The following is a 22,108-nucleotide window of genomic DNA, read 5'->3' as shown; positions in this document are numbered from 1 at the left end:
GGGAAGCACTTGCCTTTTTGTCTTCCCTACTCTGCTCAGCAGTGCCCACTGTCAGTTGTTATGGAAACTGCAGTCATAGGAGCAGAGAAAGCACATGACGATCATTAACATCAGGCTTATTTGCAGTCAGGGTGCAGTGCACTCTCATATTGTCCGTGCACAATGTTTCAAATTTCAACGGAAGTTAACTATCTGACTAAATCCTTAAATCTACTGTGATTAATCTACACAGAGCATGCTCTTGTGTGCTCAGCTGATCAGAGTGTAATCTCATCTAATGTTGCTGCATTTAGCTTAAAGACAGAGCGCTAGTTTGCTTTTGTTTATGCTTCAGTTTTAGGCCTGGCTTTGTCACTCCCTATTAGAAAGTAGGGGTGATGTAAACACTGTACCTGACACCAGAATTGTATTCAGGCAGACAGGACACATGTTTGAGCACCAATGTTACTCAGCTTCTATAAAAGCAAGCATATGAAATATCACACAATATCACACTATTGAAGACTCTGAGCACTACAGTTTTACTGTATATGTAGCAACAGAGACTTCTTTCTCCTTATGATCCTCAAGGATATTGCACAAGTCTGCTGTGTAGAGCTATCCCCTCTAAGTCGACCAATCGGTTTGTTATGCTCTTAGTTGACAAAGATTTCTTGAGTCAATTAGTCCTTTTTTATGATTTTTACATGCTTAACAACTTATTTCCCAGAAGCATATATGCACATCAAAGTGGTGCGTTTGCAGGATTTGTTCTTGGAGAAACTCAGTTTTACAGATCTGACGATCAAATCAACTAATCAGTTAGTCATAAAAATGATTTTGAGTGTAAGTCTACTAAGAGTTGCTGTAATCGAGGACATCTCTGCTGCCAAGTCTGGAAAAATAGAGAAAATGATTACAAATTAAAACCCTAAACGTTTAGCGATTGCATTTGAAGTCTGGAAAAATGGTTTAATCATGAAATACGAGTAAAATCCAAGAAACATCCCTGTCGCAAGTCGGCTGATTGGATTTTGACCAAAATTATAAAATGCAATGAAGGAATGAATACAGAATAAGGGTATGACGCCTTCCCAAGCATTCTGTGTGATCTGGAGTTCAGCTTGTTGCTGTTCCCTCCAGCCAGCATTGTTAAGAATAACTCACCAGTTTGCAACAGGCAGCCTTCGTTAACTGATTTTCACGCAGGAGACGCCCAGAGGATATAGTTTTATCCTCCTGCTGTCACTCTGACTATATCACTATCTATGAGAAACATATATTTCTTTACTCAGCTGGGAATAAGCCACAACCTTTAACATACACACATGTCCAAGGATGTGAAACAGCAACCAGCAAGAGCTGTGTACATGTCCTGTTTCGCTCCATCATCTTATATGAGATCAGTAACCAGAGCTTCTGCATACACACACATTATGCTCCTCTCTTTCTGCTTCAGCCTCTTACATTGATCCAGGCGTGCATCGATCTCATCACACACACACACACACACACACACACACACACACACACACACACACACACACACACACACACACACACACACACACACAGACAAACCCTTTTGCATTCACAGCTCCACTCATCTCTCTGGAGCAGTGACAGCATCGTCTCTGGAAAGCACTGCATCGCTCCTGGAGGAGTGTGTCTGTATGTGTGTGTGTGTGTGTGTGTGTGTCTGTGTGTGTGCGTGCACATGCGCTCAGGTTGTGTCTTAGATGTAGGTGGGTGTCATCTGGTCTGCAGCCTGTGCATTTAACGGCGCTGCCTGAAAGAGCTCCCCATTTCATGCAGAGGTGCGGAACCACGGTTAGCACACACACACATGTGCTTGCTCTGTGGTTTGGGACCTGTGTGTGCGCATTCGTGTGTGTGCACCTGTCACCTGTGAACAAACAACCCAAAGCTTTCCTCCTCATTAGAAGCCTTCAGCACCTCAGCCAAGACGTACAGCTACCCTGCGGAGAGCATGCACACACTCACATACATGCATACTGTTTACACTCATTTAGGCTCACACACAGTCATAAGTGCACACATGCTGACAGTGAAAAAGCAATTAGTCAATGACTGCATAGTGCTCATTATCACTTATATCCTTGTGTACCCTCACGTCTACATCATATACAACAACTTTTGTGCTAAACACACACACACGCACACACACACACACCTCCCGCTATATTCATTCAGACCATTCCATTTTTCACTCTGAGCTCCCATTAAGAAGTTGTGCCCCACAGACAAACACACAGACCGCAGCACAGCGTAAAATAGATTTGCTTTCTGAGACTCATACACAAGTAATTATTTTTCCCCTTGGCTAACTTTGGACTTTTCTTCTATGTCTTCTCCGTGTACATGAGGTGAAGGAAATTGTGTGCATAGATGTGTGATGTTGATGTGATTAGATTATGCTGTGCAAAGTCTGTGTTCTGGACACATGATATCTGGTTTTGGTTTTGGCTAGTTCATTTGGTTTTGAAATGTCAGTTTGATATTAAAAGATATCACGTTAAAGGAACATTTTCCATGAGCTTTCTTTCCTACACTATTTCTTGTTTTCGTCTGGCAACTCCATCGAAGATAAAAGAGCGTTGAACTTGAGCTAGAAACTGTGGCTTTCTTATTATGAGTGCTGTTTCCTGTTCCTCCAGTTATCTATTTTTACCTTGAATACGAAAAGCCACAAGATTCAACGTCTGTGATTCATTTAAACTGATGCAGCAGATAACGAGTACGCTATATTTTTAGCCGTCTGCGCTGGAGGCGTTATGTTTTCAGGTTGTCCGTCCCATTATAGTGAATGCCATATCTCAGCAACCCCTGGAGGGAATTTCTATAAATCTGGCGCACACGTTCACTTGGACTTAAGGATGAACTGATTCAATTTTGGAGGCCAAAGGTCACGGTCACTGTGACCTCACCAAAGATGTTTTTGTCCATAACTCAAGAAGTCCTAAGCTAATTATGACAACATTTTTATCACAAATATGACAAAACAATATGACCCAAATAGGATAAGATGATGACATTTTATATCCAAAAGGTCAACTTCACTGTGGCATCATTAGGTTTTTGATCCCATAACTCAGTAACAGAAGGGGAGACATTTGGTCTGATACTGCACTGGTGACACTAATCCTGAAACTGTGCTGATTGTTTAGCTTTTCTGTGCTGCCGGGGCTGAAGATGTGTGTGCAGCATCCATGTTTCACCAAAAAAAAAAACACTCAATACCCTTATTACATTCCTTCAAAGTCTTCACTACATAGCAAGGTGGTAATTCTAGTCTGATCCACGGTGGCCTGAAGTCCTGCCTGTCTGAGGTAAACTATTTGAGGTGGTTTCTTTGCATGGGTCCACCGTTCTCTAATTGGTTAGCAGGGTTATGTATATCCTTGAAGCACAGGTGTGGGGGTCTCGTCTTGAGGAAATAATTGCCATGAATATCACAGCATCGTTATGGCATCCTTAACTGACAAGGTTGTTTACCGTAAGTTTGCAGAAGAGGATTGAAGGCTTGCATGGCCACTGTTGTGTTTTTGCTTCACCTATTACTGCATTTTAGAGTCGCTTTAAATTGGAGAGTAATACCACACAATGTCGTCTTTATTATTTTTTTACATTACATACGTGTTACTTAACTTGTTTCTGCACTGTTGTGCTATTTACCTCATTGTGTATTCAATGAGTAGAGCACAGCACAAAGGCTGTTTTGGTTTATAGTCAAGACTTCCAGAGCTGTCATTAATGCTAGAACTGTCTGGAGGAGAGACACTTAAGGGGTGCTTTTCTCCATGCAGCTCAGATGTTGATCACACTGATGTCATGTTTGGAAGTCAGTAATTGTAGTTAATTGCGTATATTCTGCATCCCAGATGTAAATCACACACTGATTACAGCAGTGGGGGGCTGTCTCCTCATCGCTGGGAATCACAATGAGCACCACAGTATAAGGTGTAGCTGCTAAAATGTAACAGTCTAATTGGTGCATGTTAGCTCATCTTCCATTGCTGTGTGTCTTCTCTGCAGTGACAGACTTCAATAATGGCTTGGAGGCCAGCTCAGACTCTGATGATGAGGATAAGCTACACATTGTGGAGGAGGACAGCCTGCAGGAGCCTGAGGCTGCCAAAGCTGATGGGACCAAAAGGCAGGACAGCCATGACACCGCTGCAACAGTATTACCCCACAACGGCTCCTTGAACGGAGGTGAGACGCCAGCATAAAAACATGACCGTTATTTGTTTCATCATCATCAGTACATACGCTTTTCCATCCAGCCATCTGTGCAATATATTTGTAAGTACATGTAGGTCGGACATTCCCTGGCTTTAGACCAGACTGGTCTGCATTGTGTGTTGTCCTGGGAAGGTTTGCTGAGCATGTTTGCTCCTTTCTCAGCAGTGCCCTCTTTCAGATTCACACAGTAACACACATTATCAGCCCGGAGCTGCCCAGTACACCCACAGGCTTACACAAGCTGTCACCACACAGCTCTGCTGCAGATAAGTTAGACTTTTACACAGCCACACCCTGGTAGTTGGAGTTTAGGGAGTGTTATTCACGTTAGGTGCACAGATTCTCCCAGCCTGTCTGTGGAGTAAACATTAATGAACTTAACCCAGTTTCTAGGACATTCAGGACTAATGGAGTGAGTCAGCTCAGTGTATGGTAGTACTATCATCTTTATATGGTCACATGTTGGCTCTTCTGTTGCAGTAGATACATCAGAACAGGTGGTGAGATTATCCACACAACTGTTGTCGAGCGGAGCCGAATCAGGACAGAAGCGGACTTATATTCACAGTGGAGGTTGTGCATTATTGAGAAACGGCGCTACATTAGCTAAAGCACAGACACAGTGCAGGTTTTTAATTCCTCGCATCTTGATTGAGTAATATGATGGCAAGACGCCACCAGGATAAAAACATGTAAACTAAGCATTCTGCTGGGAGAGTTACAGTGCACAGAAGCGAGAAGCTCAAGTCAGCTGAACACGATCACAGCTCTGGGCAGTGGGATAATTTCAGATCAGCCGAGAAGTAAAGAGTGATCACAGGGCACAGAGTCTGAAATGAGAAATGAGAGTATTTAAAAGAGGGAAATGCAAGGTATGCAGATATAGAGAGAAGAAGGGAATGTAAGAGAAATAGACACGCTTCAATAATGTAAAAACATTCATGTATAATCTCAGCCCTCGCACCCTTAAGAACAAATCCCATACGTTCCCTGACAGGCTAACACAACCTTCAGTAAAATAAGAGTACTCTGCCCCAGGTCAATTCTGTACAGAGAGTTAATTCCCCAAATCCCTGACAGTAAAGAAACGTTCACACCAGCCTTATGATAAATATATTTCCTCATCTGTGATTTTGGTCTGGCTTTTTACTTTTTTACTTAGACAAAAACCTTTTTTGTTTTTAACTTATTTGTTGCTTGCTGCAATATCTGAGCTGTGTAAACACGACCCTTGTATAGCACAATGCAACTTTTATGTCGGGGACGGTGACGGGGAAAACATGGATGATTGGACCCAAATGCAGACAGAAACTCAGGAGTCGTTTTTAACGGATTTAATTAACTTACTTAACAAAAGGGTGCACAGAGAACAAAGGGAAAACACGGAGAGGACTGGGAAAAACTGGTCACGGGGAATGAGCACAGGAGGAGGGGACGCTGGGAGTGGTTAGCACTGTCGCCTCAAAGCTAGAAGGTTCCAGGTTTGCATCCCGGCCTGGGCCTTTCTGTGTGGAGTTTGCATGTTCTCCCTGTGTCTGCGTGGGTTTTCTCCGGGTTCTCCGGTTTCCTCCCACAGTCCAAAGACGTGCAGGTGTTCGGTTCATTGATGACTCTAAATCACCCGTAGGTGTGAATGGTTGTCTGTCTCTGTTCGTCTCTATGTGCCCTGTGATAGACTGGCGTCCTGTCCAGGGTGTACCCCACCTCAGGCCCGATGTCAGCTGGGATCGGCTCCAGCTCCGCGACCCCGACCCCGGGATAAGCGGTTGAAGATGAATGAATGAATGAAAACAAAAGAGTTGCGTTTATATTGTCATTCAGTGTATTAACATTAATCTAATACCTTTTCCAAAGGGTCTTAGATCTCTACTGCAACATATTTTGAGTACACCTACCAATCATTCTAATGATTGATTATTTGGCTGATTATTTTCTCGATTAATTGATCTATTATTGGGTTTATAAAGTGTCAGAAAGTACAGCATTTTTATGTCTTACAAAACTTGAAGAGAAGGCTGCGCAGGGTGCATCACGTCCGTTCTATTAAACACAGCCTATCAATTAATTTCCTGCTGTTGCTTCTCTTTTTCTGCCCATTAATAGTTTCAGAAGTTTCGCCAGCTGCAGAAAGTGCAGACTGAAAGACTCTTTGGGATGTTTTTAAAATTGTGTTTCACTCCCAGACAGCTCAAGAGAGCTCCTTAACACCCTTAAATTTAAACCACCTGATAACCTATAGTAAGACAGTATGCAGGATCAGGACTTACCGACACAAGCACACTCTCCAAAACACGACACACCTTAGCATACGAACCAAATAACCAAACTACCACAAGATTTAATAAGAGGCAGACCAGAGTTTGATTGGCTTGTCTTTACACCGCTTCTCAATGCCCCTTTTAATCCTGGATTCCCTGTATCCAGCTCAGCCTACGCAAGCATCTGCCTTCATCTCAACTGCAGTCAGTTACAGCCAAACAGGAAGTACTAAAACCATGGAGACGGCGAGAATGTGACACACAGATATTTCTCTCAAAGCTCGTTGCATTGTTTCTGAATAAAGCCTTACATGGTGTGAGCAGTGCTCAGGAGCTGCTCGCTCTCTTTCACTTTGTGTCTCTCCCTCCCTCCGCTCTCTCCTTTCTCCTCTGTGTACTTTTTCTACAGTCGCTCGTCTCTTTTCATCTCTTTGTATTTTTCTTGCTTGCCTTCTTTGCTTTTGTTCCCCCTGTTTTCCTCTTCTCCTTTTTTCCTTTCTTTGTCTGCTCAGAATCCAACAGCAGATATTGTATGAAAGCCTCTCTTCAGCGTTTGAAATACGAGGTTGTGCTCTGACTTTGGATATTATTAGCCGTTGATTATCCAGAGAGGGTCTGCTGAGCTTGTTGTTGTTTGGTACACTTTTACATTAGCATCACTTTAATAGACCGACTAACTTCTCACATTTTAGGCCCCATCCTCTCTTTGCTCCAGCAGGTAGGACGGCTATTTTCATCAGAGCCTCACATCGGCATGACTAAAAACATAATATTGGTTGATAAATTGCAGGTTTTTCCCCCTGCCGTTATACGGCTTAGGAGCCAACAGCACGCGGCCTTTCCCTTTCCTTTTGCGGTGTGTGCAGGCAGGCAGTGTGGGGCATGCAGGGGGAGGCCGCTCAGTTCAGTTGTGGGTTTCTTTGGTGATGTTGATGTTGATGCTCTTGCTCTGAAACCTTCTCTGGATTAGAACTTTTTGAAGAGCGAGGAAGTGGTGCATAGTATTGCACTGTAGTACAAGCGCCAGATGTCCATTTAGACTCAATGTTGAACTGATTACATTTTGTTGGGCGAAGGTCACTGCGACCTCACAAACACATTTGACCATAACTCGAGAATTTCTAAGCTAAGTTTGACAAGATTTCACACAAATGTCTAACAGGATAAATTGATAATATTTTATATCCAAAAAAGGTCAAAGGTTAACCTCTCTGGGACATAAATATTCAACGGTGTAACTCAGGAGCAGAAGGGAAGTCCTTTGGTCCGATACTGAATTGGTGACAATAACCTTTAAACTGCTGATTGTTTAGATCTTGTGTGCTTAATACCTTTTATTAAATTCCTTCAAAGTCCTCAGTACATATGTTGTGTAAGTCTGGACGGACATGGAAGTAAACTGCAACTGGTTCTAGTCTCTCTTTATTGACCTGTTTGAATGAGCGAGCATACTCCCATCCAGCCATCAGTTCCCAGGACACCGATCAGTTGCAGATCCCTTCACTTTACATTCATTTCTGTAAGAAAAGTGTTTTTGTTTCAGCCTCCATAGAATTCCAGGAACTTAAACCTGAGATCTGAAACCTGGCTTGGTTGGTATTGACTTCTTGTTGCATGCTTTTGATAAGAAAGCAGTTCTTTTGAGGTGCTATTTGGACTTTTTATTGCTTATTACCAGTGTTGCCTGCTGTACTTTTGATGCAGAATGGTCGGGCACAAGTAGAATGTGCAGTGCTGAGAGCTGAGAGAAGTCATTTATTTATAGCCTGAATGCTGTGTTTTTCAACCCTTGACCCTTACTATCAGGTGCTTCTCGTGCTGATAATGTCAGGTGCTTCTCATGCTGCTAATGTAGGATAGACAGACACACAGACAGGTGTCGTCTGGATGGGGAAATTTATTGAATCTGATTAGTTCTTTGTGGGCACTTAAGCAATTGATTCCCGTTACAAGAGTGTACCATAATGTATTGGACCTGAATCATGCATTCATGGCATTAAGGGTTGTTTTACAGATGCACCTTAAGTAAGTAGAGATCAGCCTGCTCACTCTTTTAGAAAAACATTAACAAACCAGGAAGGAGTAACGTCTTAAGCGTGTGTGAGATCTCATACGCTGTTGGAAGGAAGTCATGGAAAAGTCGTGAAACTCTGCAGCAATGTGGAGCCACGTTGGGAACTCTTCAAAGGCTTTGCCTGATATTTTTGGATTGTCGGACTTTCGCTCCTTTCTTTCCTCCCCGTCTGAGGAGAGAGGGGAAAGCAGGTAGAGCAGCTGGTGTTGGATTGGTCCTCTGGTGAGAGATTAGTGTCTGCTACTCCCCCTGCAGTCTGGGCCGCACTGCAGCTCCAATCCATCCAGCCTTATAAATTCACCAGGGACTTACGGTGACAGGTTCTGGCAAGGTATACGAGTGCAGTGCTCTGTGTGTGTGTGTGTCCTTACTGGCCGCTTGAGCTCATGAATAACTTCGCCAGTGTGTGCGCAATGTGTGTCAGTGAGTGTGTGTGTGTGTGTGTGTGTGTGTGTGTGTGTGTGTGTGTGTGTGTGTGTGTGTGTGTGTGCACACCACATGATTTCCTGTTTTCATTCCATTCTGATATCCCACATGTGTGTTGCTGGGTCCTGGTTGTCATTACTGTGTGGCTTTTTCTGCGGCATTAAGTGTAATTGTTGAGTGTGGTGCGAAAATATGCAGAGAGGTGTATCAGTGGGTGTGTGTGTGTGTGTGTGTAGGGAGGGGGGGGTTAAAGGAGGGAGGTGAGGGGCAGAAACAAAGAAATGCAAGGTAGGGGATTTGAAGAAAAGATGAAGGTGCAGAGACGGATGGAAGTAGAAGTTACAAGAGAAAATGGAAAGGTGCATTGTGAGGAGTGATAAATGGCAAAGGAGAGGGGAGGAAGAGGTAGGATGAAAAGGGTGGAAGTGATGGAGGGCAAGAGGAGAGGAGGACAAAAAGGGTAAGACAGAGGAAGGTGTAGAGAAAGAGGGTAGGTCAGCTAACGTTTGAAAATGCTGCTTATGTGTAAAAACAGCTTTCCTCAATACTAATGTTGTTTTTGCAAAGATCTCAGTTTGCATTCAATGCATGAACAACTGGTAACAAGAGCTATATGTCTTCATCTTTAGCCTGCTTCTGATGGCACACAACAAAACTGCTTTCTACAAAGTTGAAACAAAAAAAGTAAATTGAGAGAAAGATAACTATGTTTATGTTTGATTAATCACCAAAGTATTTTTTTTAAGCAGAAATGCGAAACAGTTCTAACTTCTCAAAGATTGCTGCTTTTATCATCTGTGAGTTTTGGACGCAATGTCATGACGTCACTTTAGAAAAAATGGTTTTACTTTCGAGTGTGTTTCTGTTGTCTCTCGTGTAGACAGAGAGCACTGAAGATGATGCTGTGGACGTACTCTGGGAGTGATCGGAGAGAGGAAGAGAGAGGGAGGAAGGAGAAATAGAATCAAATCAATCTTTATTTATATGGTACTTTTCATACTTTGACAGTAGCAAAACGTGAGCATCAAAGAAACACCATGACAACCCAAACCTCCCACCCCCAAAAATATACACACAAGAGATACACAAAGACACACACACACACACTCACACATAGCCATACGCACACCCACACTCATACAGACGCCAAAAGGTAGAGATGAGTATAAAGAGAAGAGGCATAAGGGAGTGACAGAGAAATAAGGTAAGGGGGGGAAAGGAACTGGTAATAAGAGAAAGACGGATGATGAAAGTTAGATGAGTGTGTCTCTGAGGGGAAGAGAGTGATTTGGAAAGCTTTTGGATGAGATCATGGGAAGCAGAGGTCTCTTTGTTTGAAATGAGGCTTAACAAGGCTCGGCCTGGTCCCACCTCTTCTTAATGAAGACACACACACGCACACCTACACACACATGCACATGCACACGCGCACACACGCAGCTGCACCTGTCTCTGACAAGGCTCAGCAGGAAGAGGCGCGGCCTTTGGCACCAGTCCTGCCTGCATTTAAATGCTTGATCTCCATGGCAACGCCGGTCCCAGTTTCACCTCACTGCTTGTTCTTAACAATGTTTTTACACACAGAGAGTGAGGCAACGTCTCTGCCCCAAACACTTCTAACTGTTGTTAGAAAGATTAGAATATAAACACACCACATGATCAACGAGTTTTACATAGGCCAATCAAGAGGGAACTATTTTGACACTCAAAGAAAATAAGGACAACTAATCAATAGGATCAGAAATGCAAAAGAAAACAGTTGAGGCATAAAAAACGGTTGTAAAGGAAAAAAATAAAATGAGAAAAACTATAAACCATGGAGATAGTGATGGAATCGTTTGACTTGCTGTTGAATGAAAGATGCTATACACGTGCATTATGGGAAATGTAGGAACCAATGTCTTTGGATGTTGACCCATCAGGGCTTGACAATAACAGTTGCCATTACACAGCTTTTGATTGCCGCCAGTGGCAATAGTTTTATCAGTTTTATCCTTTTTTATCAGAGCAGCTGAAGAGCGGCAGCAAAGGGGGGAGAGGGGGAATGATAAACAGAAAAGGATTAGAACCAGGGCCGTTGCCAAGGATTGAGTCTATAAAGGGTGTGTGCTCTACCTGGTGAACTAGAGGCCGCCATGGTGCCACAAAATAGGGACAGCAAAACATGCATCCCAGTATAAATAAGCTTTCAATATTTGTTGCATTAGTGATAACGTTGTGGAAACGTGGAAAACCGTCCCACAATAAAGTTTTCTGCCCACTATCCATGTGCTCCAGTTTACTTCGGATCTCATGTCCCCAGACTCTTCTGAAACTTCGAGATAATGTCACATTTTCATTAATAGACTGACGTGTAGCTGCAGTGGAAACTTCTAAAAATGAGTGTTGAGTCCTGTGGATAGAGATATCTCAGCCTCTGCGAATTTTGGTTCTGTCACCTTGGATGTGCGTGTTCCTGCTGTTCTGCTATGCAGACTGCCATAACATGTGGGTCATGTTCACATTACTATAGATATTGTTATAGTTACTGTTACTCGCTGGCTGCTTGCATCTCTGGAAGTGTGTCAGTCTCTCTGTCTTTTGTCTATCTTTGTGTTTCTCTCTTTCTCTCTCCTTTTCTTCCTCCCCAACCGGTGCAGACAGATGTCCGTCCTCCACAGAGCTGGGTCTGTCTGACGTTCCTGTCTGTTAAAGGGAAGGTTTTTGTTGCCACCGTACTCTACGGGGGAATTGCTGGGTCTATGCCTACTCTGTAAAGTGTCCTGAGATAACTTTGGTTATGATTTGGCACTATAAATAAAATTGAATTGAATTGAATTGAATTGAATTGAATTGAATTGAATATTTCTCATCTCAGGTTTTGGCCTCTCCTGAAGGTGTGAAGAGCTTCAAATGTTTGGCCAATTTCAGTTAAAAACTCTTTCTACTCTGTCCGGTTGACTTCATTCCTATTTCCTCACAGCTCACTATTAATGATGTTGACTTGATACCATTGTTGCACACATTTGGTGCTAAATTAACCGTTTTTACCACATGAAAAATAAAAGGTAAAAAACCTGTCCAAAATACCACATTAAGACCTTGAGGACCACCATATAAGGACGCATGCTGTGAGTTGGTATCAGCTTGCTAGCATAACTTGGATTGGTTTCCTTTGATCGTCTAATGAAACCAATAGCTTTACTATAAAACTGAGCCTGCTACAGCCTCTGACAGACAGTGTGTTATCTGCAGATCGTGTAAAGGTTAAAAAGGTTTTTCAGAGCCATCAGGGGTTATTCTCTTAATATCCAAAAAATGTTTTTCTCAACTATTTTGGGAAATTGTACTCTGCAGGCTTTTATTTTAGAAATATAAATGTGTCCAAGAGAGGAACATGCTCATCACAGGGAGTTATTAAGAGTTCCTGTGGTGCTCTCTAGTGGTGAAGCTGCAACACAACATCACAGTCATTTGCTGACGTCATCATAACAGAGAGTATCAGTTGGACGGAGACATGTTCAATATGGTCAATAAATCTATCACCTTGCTCCAGTGGTTGAATGCACTCATCAGATTTAAAACCTTTATTGCGTGTGTGTGTGTGCTTACAGTGAAGGAGGAGTGTGTGTCAGAAGAGGAAGAGGAGGCCGACAAGGACACTTTAGTGGATGAGATTCTCCAGCAGGGAGACACAGCCGTCATCTATCCTGAAGCCCCTGAAGATGAGCAGAGCCCAGCAGAGACAGGAGGCGCTGATGAAAACGGTAAACTTTACACACTGTCACACCACCGCTTTCTTAAGTTTAGTGTCTGTGCTGTGAAAATTCATTTAGTATCCCGATCCTCTTCATTTCTGAATGCCCACACGCCATTATTTAAAGCTTAAGTCTAACAACACAGATTTAAACGTAATTACACATCTGTCACACAACTGGAAGACAAAAAGGTATTTTGCACTAGGGTACACAGGTATTGTTTTTAATCCCTAAAATTGCATTAGAATCTCACACTTGATTAAATCCTACCAAATTACAAATTCTTCTGATTTACTGAAGGACTTAATAAAAGAAAGTGTTCAATTTTCTGTTTGTATCAGGTAACTTTTACCGTGTGGATACTGACAGAGAAGTGTACTGAGAAATGTAAATAAAGCTGTAATAACACTTGTGATTCGAGGGTTTTACGGTAACAACAACAACACATAACAGACTCTAGATAATACTTTAACACTAGGGCTGAGTACTGCCTTCAACCTCAGGGTACAATACGTACGTCGATACAGAGGCCACGATACCATATACAGTATATGGCAATACACATTGATTTTTAATTATGACCATGTTTAAATTTACAGATTTTTTTTTATTTAGAGCAGTTGTTCTTTATTATTCTGTGTAACAGCGACCACACAACTTAAAACTCTTAAAACTGTGGCCCACAGAGAGAAGTATTCTGTTCCTAATCCCAGAGATTTTAATAATTTCAAATGAAATATTCTTAAATTTTTAAACTTAAAATGCTTGAATAAATGTTTTTGAGACATTTGAGACATGCATTGTTTGTGATTTGGCTGTGGTTGCCACCTATTGCCATTCTCATGCACTGCACCGTAGGTGATGTTTCTTTTTAAAACTGCCGTCATAGCATTTGCTGCTGTATCGAGGCAGCAGCATCTGCATAGATACGTGTATCAGCGAGGAGTATGACACAATATATTGCTTTACACATATTTTGAGCACAGCCCAACCAATACTAGTATAATTGTATTGAACTTGGGAAGGAGCTATCTAAACAGGCAACAATTTGTAAAGATTAGAGACTATACACTGAAGATTAAAATTAGAAATCAAAATATGAATACTTGATATATTCTGAAATATATTTATATTTTAACATTCAGAATTTGATAGAATATCCTCTGTGGCTATACCACTGCTAGCATGTTTTTTTAAATAACCAAGGCACTTCAACAAAAACCTTTATTTTGTGAAAAATCAGTGAGCAAAATGAGAGAACAGTAACCACTGTGTCAGAAGAGAAGATTTAAACAATGTTTCATGATTCATAAATCAACAGGAAGTGTAGAGGCCTCAGCTTTGAATGACTTCAGCACATCTGCGCCCACAGGACATCACTAGTTTCTCACACTGCTCTGGTTTGATCTTGGTCCATTCTGACTCAGTCTCTTCCACAGTTCACTAACTGTAGTGGGTTTCTTAGACTTTACTTTGTTGCCAAGTATTTTCCAGAGATTCTCCACGGAGTTTAGATCTGGACTCTTGGCTGGACATTTTATAGTTTCAATATTCTTAGCTTCAGGGAACTGCGTAACCTGTTTTGCAGTGTGACAGGGGACATTGTCTTCTATGAAAGTTGCAGCTGATTAGGAGACAATTGCAGTGAAGGTGTTGCATGCTGCTGAAGGAGGTTCACAGAAACATTTGCATTCACCCTGCCACCCTGTAGCTGTGCAGTGTTGAACCGATTCCTCATTCTGAGTCTTTTCATAATCCTGTCCTCTCGTGCACTTGTTTTACGTGGACAACCGGCCTTTTGGAGGGACTTAAATGAATCTGTGACCTAAATAGGGTGTGTCCAACAATGAAGTCAATTGTCACCAGGCTCCAAATTTACACCAATATCTGGGAGGTGTTTTCTAATTTTGCTCACAGATTTTTTTCACAAAATAAAGGTTTTAGTTGAAGAAGAATGGCTTTGATCACCAGGTGTGTGTACTGTATATATGCATGTATATGTGTATGTAAATATGTATATATGCTTATTTCAAGTGCTTTCTTCTTGACAATTAAGGTTCTACGTTTATAGCTGTGTCAATTATGTGCTGCATTTGACTGTTAATATGTAACTATGGGTGTGATAAGTGACAAGTATGCCGATTGCTATAATTGTATCGATCTATTGTAAATGTTAATTTTTATGGGGTAGGATTAAATAGGTTTATACTTCTTTTTTATATGTGAATATTTCCTTTATTTTTTATTATATTTTGTTGGATATGATTTCAACAACTGCTGTTGTCTTTTTGTTTTCTTCTGTTTGTTGAATTTTACATGTTGGAAATAAATACAAAAATAAAATGATATGGCACTAGAACCAGAAAACACAGAGACTTGGCTTAATTAGAGACAAGCTAACGTTCAACTTCAAAGTACAGCAAACTCCAGATGCCCCACTTTAGTTTCAAATGCTCCGTTAGCAGATTACAATTACTTTTTCGAAAAACTGCAGCTTCAATTGGATTAAAGGTGGCAGAATTTGAGCATCCCCATTGATGTACCTCTCCCTGTTGTCGCTATCACAGGCACACCTGATTCCTTCTCCCAGTTGCACACTTGCCCCTACTGTTCCCGGGGCTACAAGCGCAACGCCTCGCTGAAGGAGCACATCAAGTATCGCCACGAGACCAGCGAGGATAACTACAGCTGCTCGCACTGCAGCTACACCTTCACCTACCGATCGCAGCTGGAGAAGCACATGAGCCACCACAGGGGCACCCGGGAGCAGGTAACATCACAGCCTGAAAGCTGTCAGAGAGTTTCAACTGTGGGTCGCTGTTAGGATGTACCATCCCTGATAAAGCTGTGACCATAACCTGTTTTACAGAACGTGTGGATCCTTGAAAGAGTACGTTATCTGGTTTCAAGGCTGGAAAAGTCTCACTTTATTTGTTTGTCTTTGGAAGTCTTATATTAGGGCTTGTTTCTTTGTGGTGAAGTTTAAATTGAGATCACAGTACACAGTACTACAGAGGTTGATCTAATTTTCTAGATATATTTGGACCTCATATTCATAAATAACTGATTTCCTGTTGCCATTTTTGTCCTACAATTAGCTGAAAACTGAAATTTGCTGGTTTTGTAATGGCTTTTTTTTTTCTCAGACTATAAGTGCTGACACATTTGTGATTTATTGTTCATTCCAAATTAACACGGAGGTTTGCAGTCTGCAAATCCAGTCATAAACTAAAACCTCTGCAGAGATGAGCAATGCTCCTCTCCAACCTTTGACCTACAGTAACTGAAGACAATGTAAATCATTACTGTGTTTTATAAGAAGTTCAAAGCTTTCGTAGCTCTGTAATATTTCACCTCCATGAATACTAAGCTGAAGGCTTCCTTATTTCTTTTTTTATGGACACATTGTTCTAAAGCTTCTCATCACCACCTTCATCGTGTATTTCATGTTTTTGTCCGTCTCAGCGTCACGTTTCCCAGTCGACAGGTGGATCAGGAGGAACAGGTGGAACGCGCAAGTTCATGTGTACTGAATGTTCCAAGGCCTTCAAGTACAAACACCACCTGAAGGAGCACCTGCGCATTCACAGCGGTGAGCTGTTGCCACGACAACTGCCACTCTCACTAACTCACTTACACACAGTATATACATACATACATGCATACATACCAACATACACACACCACTGGATGTTAGATTTTAATTTAGAAAAACAAACTTGAACTTTTGGTGTTTGCTACACATAAGACTAATAATGAAAATAAGATGATTGAACTTCATCATTATTACAATGAAATTCAGGAGTACAAAGAAGAGGTAGAGTGAAGTATATATATATATATATATATATATATATATATACCTGTTTATATCACTCTTTTCCCCAGGTTGTGGCGGTCGTGTCCCTAATTTTGTCATTTCACAAAAGAAGCCAACTAATTCAATGATAAAATCCAAACACAAACATCAGTACAATGTTATGAAATGCTGTTTAAAATCGGGCAAATATTTGATATAAAACAGGAAGGAACCATGTGGTCAAAGATAAATCACTGCAATGAAACTGTACAAAGAGGAAAGTGACATACAAGAAAACAAAACGATTCATTTAAAAAGAAAACCACCTAATTTTAGATGTAATCAATCTTTTTTTTTAACAGCAATTTCTCTGTGTGCCCCTTTCAGGTGAGAAACCATATGAATGCTCAAACTGCAAGAAGCGATTCTCCCACTCAGGCTCCTACAGCTCCCATATCAGCAGTAAGAAATGTGTGGGTGCAGCTACGACCAATAGCACGGCGCGAACGTCGATCAAATCCCCTCCACTCACCACCCAGACCACACCGGTCGTAATAGCACCGGCCCGCATGATTCTTAAAGAGAAGACTGAAAGCAACCCCCTCCAGGAGCAGCTCCCCGTCACCCAGATCAAATCTGAACCTGTGGAATATGAGTGCAAGGCTGTGATGGCTGCACCGGCAACTTCAGCCGGTACCAACGGAGTGGTGAACGGAGGGACGGCACAGCCAGCTGTGGTTCCTGCTGCAACCCTGCCTCAGGGTGTTGCTATGGTCGTGCCAACAGTCGGCCTCATGTCACCCATCAGCATTAATCTGAATGACTTGCAGAATGTGCTTAAAGTGGCGATGGATGGAAATGTGCTCAGGCAGGTGCTGGGTACAGCTAACGGGGTGGTGACGCAGGGGAAGCAGGGAATTGTAGTCCAGCAGCCCCAGCAGCAGATCATCAGCCTGCCGGCCTTTGTGGATCACGACGGCACAACAAAGATCATCATCAACTACAGCATCAGCCCTGCAGCCGCCACCACTGCCACCACCCAGCCTGCACCGCTTGTTGCCAAAAACGATCCCGCTCCCCCTCCCACTGTCACCACTCCTGCAGCCCCCACCCCCACCAAAACAGATAAACCCTCAACCCCAGAGGTGGCCGACCTCTCCATTGTAAAGGAAGAGCCGGAATCAGTCGACATCACAGACCGCGAGACAGAGGCAGTCACGCAGACAGAAATGAAAACTGTTAAGACTTCATATGCCCAAACAGCTCAGATGCCAAAAGTCAACAGCAACAGTACATGTTTACTATGTGATGACTGTCCCGACAATCTGGAGGCGTTACACCTTCTCCAGCACCGCAAAGCAGCCAACGGGGAGGCCGTCGACTCTGCCGCGTTGGACCCCTCCTTTGCTGCCCTGTTAAACGAAGCAGGGGTGACGCTGGAGGAGCCACCTGTGGACGACCTCCTCTCACTCCTCAAGACCTACTTCTCCTCCAATGCCAACCCCAGCGAGGAGGAGCTGACAAAGATTTCAGAGTCCGTCAGTATTCCTGTGGATGTGATCAGAAAGTGGTTTGCCAAGATGAACTCTGGAAAAAAATTGAGCAAACACCACAATGACGCTATGGCGGTTTGCAAAAAAGAGACTACAAATTGCAGCTTAGAAGACTCCTCGAATCAGAATGGAGAGGGAAAGGAAGACAGCTCCCAAGAAACATCAAACAAAGCCTCGTCAGAATCTGGCAGTGCTTCTCCGTCAGACTCATCACCACTAAGCCTCAACACCGGGGACCTCGTCATCGTTAAAAGCGAGCCAGAAGACCCAGACGCCCCAGACTCCCAGGCCGAGCCGCTTGACCTCTCCCTTCCTAAACATATTGCAGCGGCATTGGAAATGACCAGGCCTCCAACCAAGCAGCAGGAACAACCCCTGAACCTGACCTGCCTGAGGAAGGAGCAGATAGAGGGTCGAACCTTCTACGTCAATAAGAGCGGAGGACCTGTCAACATTGTCACTGCCGCACAGCTGCCCACATTAGTGGCCATCGCTAGTCAGGGCACGTTGAGCTGTCTCAGCGCCCTCAACACCACAACGAAACGCACCATCCTCATCCCTCAGCTCACATACACCTACGCCACTACGGCAGGAAACGCCACTGGAGCAAAGACTGTCGTGCTGAATGGCCATAAGGTTGGTATTGTTAAACATTGTCAACCAAACAACATTTCCTCTGTGGGTGTTTAAACAGTTTAATTTCATTTCTTTTTATCTTCTACTACCACCTTCTACTATGACCACAGAGCAACTACACTGCATTTAACATTCACTGCTTATACTTCAAACAGGGATTACTGCGCTGATATCCCTCACTTTTAGATTATTGCCTCCACCGCACACATGCCATTAAATAATCCGACCAGAAAGAAAAATGTAATTGTCTTCGATTTACAGCAGGAGAAGAAGCCGGACAGCAGCTCCGACGGCGTGTCCGCGGTGGAGGAGCAGAATGACTCAGATTCGGCTGCATTGATGAAGAAGCGACGGCTGGAAAATGGCGTCTACCCCTGTGACCTTTGCTCCAAAGTCTTCCAGAAGGGCAGCTCCCTGCTCAGGCACAAATATGAACACACAGGTATGCCTTACAATTAACAACCCAGAAAAAACATTAGCTTCTTATACTATACTCAGTTTAGTAATACAGTGTTGTAATAATCACGTGTATCATTACGTGCTGAATGAACACTAATGTGCTAATTTGTTTATAATTTGAATAAGTCCATTTGATTTTATTCAGTGGAGTTTCTGTTCTTGCCTAAAGGTAGTGCTAGTTTTTGAAGACTGTGACTTTATGACAATCTCCTATGAGATAGAGGGATTAATCTCATATATAATCTCTCATTAAATATGTCATACTTAGTGTGACTGTAACTCATAGAACGTATATAAAGATGGATGACTGCCTAAGCATCTTGATCGCCCTCTGGTGGCTGGTTGCAGTATAGGTCCTGCCCCCTCCATGTTGTTAGGGCGCACTCCCACTGTCCGTCCGTACCGTGCCCCGTGCTTTAGGGTACTTGACCCCGCAATTATGCCTTTCCTGTTAAATCTTCTCACCACCCCTCAGAGGAGGTCAAATAGGTGAGTAGCCTTAAAGGATAATTAGCTTTAAATCCCAAAGACATTGAACTAACACCTTGAAGTACTATCACTTCACTTAAGTGGTTTGAATTTCTTTGATAATATATTCCCTCCACTAAAATGATCAGTTGTAGTTGTACAACTTTAAAATCAGACTTTTCAAGTTTAGCTTGTTTTATTTCTCTGTCTGAATCTTTGTTCTTTCATCCGCAGGAAAACGGCCCCACGAGTGCAATATTTGCAAGAAGGCCTTCAAACACAAACACCACCTGATCGAGCACTCAAGGCTGCACTCAGGTGAGAAACCCTACCAGTGTGACAAGTGCGGGAAGCGTTTCTCTCACTCTGGCTCATACTCCCAGCACATGAACCACCGCTACTCGTACTGCAAGAAGGACGGGCCAAACTCCGGCCCCGGCTCAGGGCCACGCGGGGTTCCGTCGGAACTCGGCAGCCCCGGCACCGGACAGCAGTCGGATAGCCGGACCACAACCCCGCCCTCCCAACTGGACTCAGACGAGAGGGAGAGCGAGGAAGAGGAGGACGATGAGGCCATGTGTATGGACGACATCCGGGTTGTGCAGGTGGACGACGGCGAGTGCGAGATCTACGAGGGTAACTTTGAGGACGACGACGAAGAGGACGAAGAGGACGAGGAGGAGGAAGAGGCAGAAGGAAAGAAGGCGGATGAAGATTATATTGGCGATGTGGTGGAGATTGAGCTGGGGGGCGGTCCCGTGGAGGATGAGGAGATGGAGCAATCGACTGAAGAAAAGGAGGTAGAGGCAAGTGCGGAAACAGAGAAGATGGAAGACTGTGAAGCAAATATGGACAAAAGCATCAGGGAGGGATCAGACAGCGCTGAACCCGCAGAGGAAGTGGTGACAAACGCCAAATAGAGGGTGGAAAAAATAAATCTTCGGGACAGCTCGAACGCCTCGGTTATTAAAGTCGAGTTAACTAAGACAAAACCGCAGAAAAGTCAAGGAAGTCACGGCGGTTGCCTGATCTTAACGGTCCACTACTGTGTACAAAAACCCAGGTGTGCCTGAACTTGAAAAAAACAGTGACTTTTTTTTCTTGTGGAAATGAAATATCAGTGTTAAAAATTGTTTATAGAAGTACAGATTTTAAAGCAGAACTCACCCATCAACGTGTTAAACTTGTTACTGAGACATACCAGGTTGTTGTATTGTTTGTTTTCATTTGGTCAGTGTTACTAATCTTGTTTGAAAACATTTTAAACTGTAAAAATGAGAAAGATTTCTATACCTTTTTATTGCCAATGAAGTTTCCTAAATCAGTATTTTATTGAGTTCTACGAACAAAAACCTCTGCACTACAGTATTCCTGGTTTACCTACGGATACATGCCTCATGCATCGTACCCTTCAGTGTTATATACGTACTCTAGCTAGCAAGATGTTGAGATGTTGTTTGTGTTAGTGTTTGCTAGCTAGCATTACTTTTGTTTTCAGTTTGACTGTTAGCCTTAAGGAAAACAAAGTATTCTTGGGGAGGGTTGTGGGCGGGATGGGGAGTCCGGGATGAGAAAGTGGCTTCAGTACGCCATAACCAAATTTGTCCTATCAGGGAAGGTGGAGTCACAACCTTAAAGCCAGCATCAGGGGGCTATGTTTCGCAACCCGGCGTAGTCTGTACGGGTGGAGTCTCCGTGTGAAGATTCAAGAGCAGACTCCACCTCGCCCGGCTCAGCCGCGGTTCCAGAAACACACGCGCCCATTTTTACCAAGCGTCTCCTTGTTTTGGTCAACTTTAGTTCTGAGTCAGTGTTTCAGTGTTATTCGCTTATATATGAAGTCATACTGTATGTGAAGGAACGGGGCTGTCCCCTGCTCCACCCCAATGCCTCCAGCCTTATGCAAGACCTGTGTGCTGTTAAAAGTGCCATTGAACAGTGTTATCATTTCTTTCTTCACACATGTAGCCAGTATTATGTCCTTCTGTTACTTACCCAAGACCCATATTTACTAATGTTTGTCAACTTGCACCGAACAGCTCATTTGTCACAATTACTAAAAGACGCTTCCTTTAAATTATTTTGGACCACACATAAAAGCTGGAAATCACAGTATTTGACCTTCGACTGACTAACCAACTTCAACTGACAATTTATTTGATTAACCAATTACTCGTTTAGTATGTAAAATGATAGAAAATTGTTTTTAAAGAATCGTTTTAAAAGCTTTTACGCGGAGAAACGTGTGGGAACCATTGAGAGATAAAGTCCAGACCGAGCTTACCTGTGGATATGAAATGCCTCGTAAACTTGACGTAATCCGTTTCCCACTTATGTTAAAAGTCTTTTAAAAATGTGAGTTACTATGTTGGACTTTGTTACAGGTCAGTTTTAGGAATGTTTACAGAAGTGCTTAAAGATGCAGATTAAAATAGTGGAAGCTTCTTTAACTC

General features: G+C 42.9%; 1 protein-coding gene across 1 annotated transcript in view; it reads left to right on the top strand.

The window, feature by feature from the left end:
- The window catches only part of zeb1a (zinc finger E-box binding homeobox 1a), a 63,975-nt gene extending 42,897 nt beyond the window's left edge, over positions 1 to 21,078 (top strand). Inside the window, exons 2-8 of the mRNA XM_083928761.1 lie at positions 4,036 to 4,215; positions 12,597 to 12,749; positions 15,308 to 15,510; positions 16,206 to 16,332; positions 16,927 to 18,728; positions 18,990 to 19,170; positions 19,890 to 21,078. Of these exons, the coding sequence (XP_083784887.1) occupies positions 4,036 to 4,215; positions 12,597 to 12,749; positions 15,308 to 15,510; positions 16,206 to 16,332; positions 16,927 to 18,728; positions 18,990 to 19,170; positions 19,890 to 20,575 (3,332 nt within the window). The 3' untranslated portion in view covers positions 20,576 to 21,078. The remainder of the gene's footprint in view (positions 1 to 4,035; positions 4,216 to 12,596; positions 12,750 to 15,307; positions 15,511 to 16,205; positions 16,333 to 16,926; positions 18,729 to 18,989; positions 19,171 to 19,889) is intronic.
- Positions 21,079 to 22,108: the final 1,030 nt, after the last annotated feature.

Source organism: Echiichthys vipera (genome assembly GCF_963691815.1).
Source record: "Echiichthys vipera genome assembly, chromosome: 15".
Classification (NCBI taxonomy): domain Eukaryota; kingdom Metazoa; phylum Chordata; class Actinopteri; order Perciformes; family Trachinidae; genus Echiichthys; species Echiichthys vipera.
The sequence above is the reverse complement of the archived record's forward strand: the minus strand, read 5'-3'. Positions and strand labels throughout refer to the sequence as shown.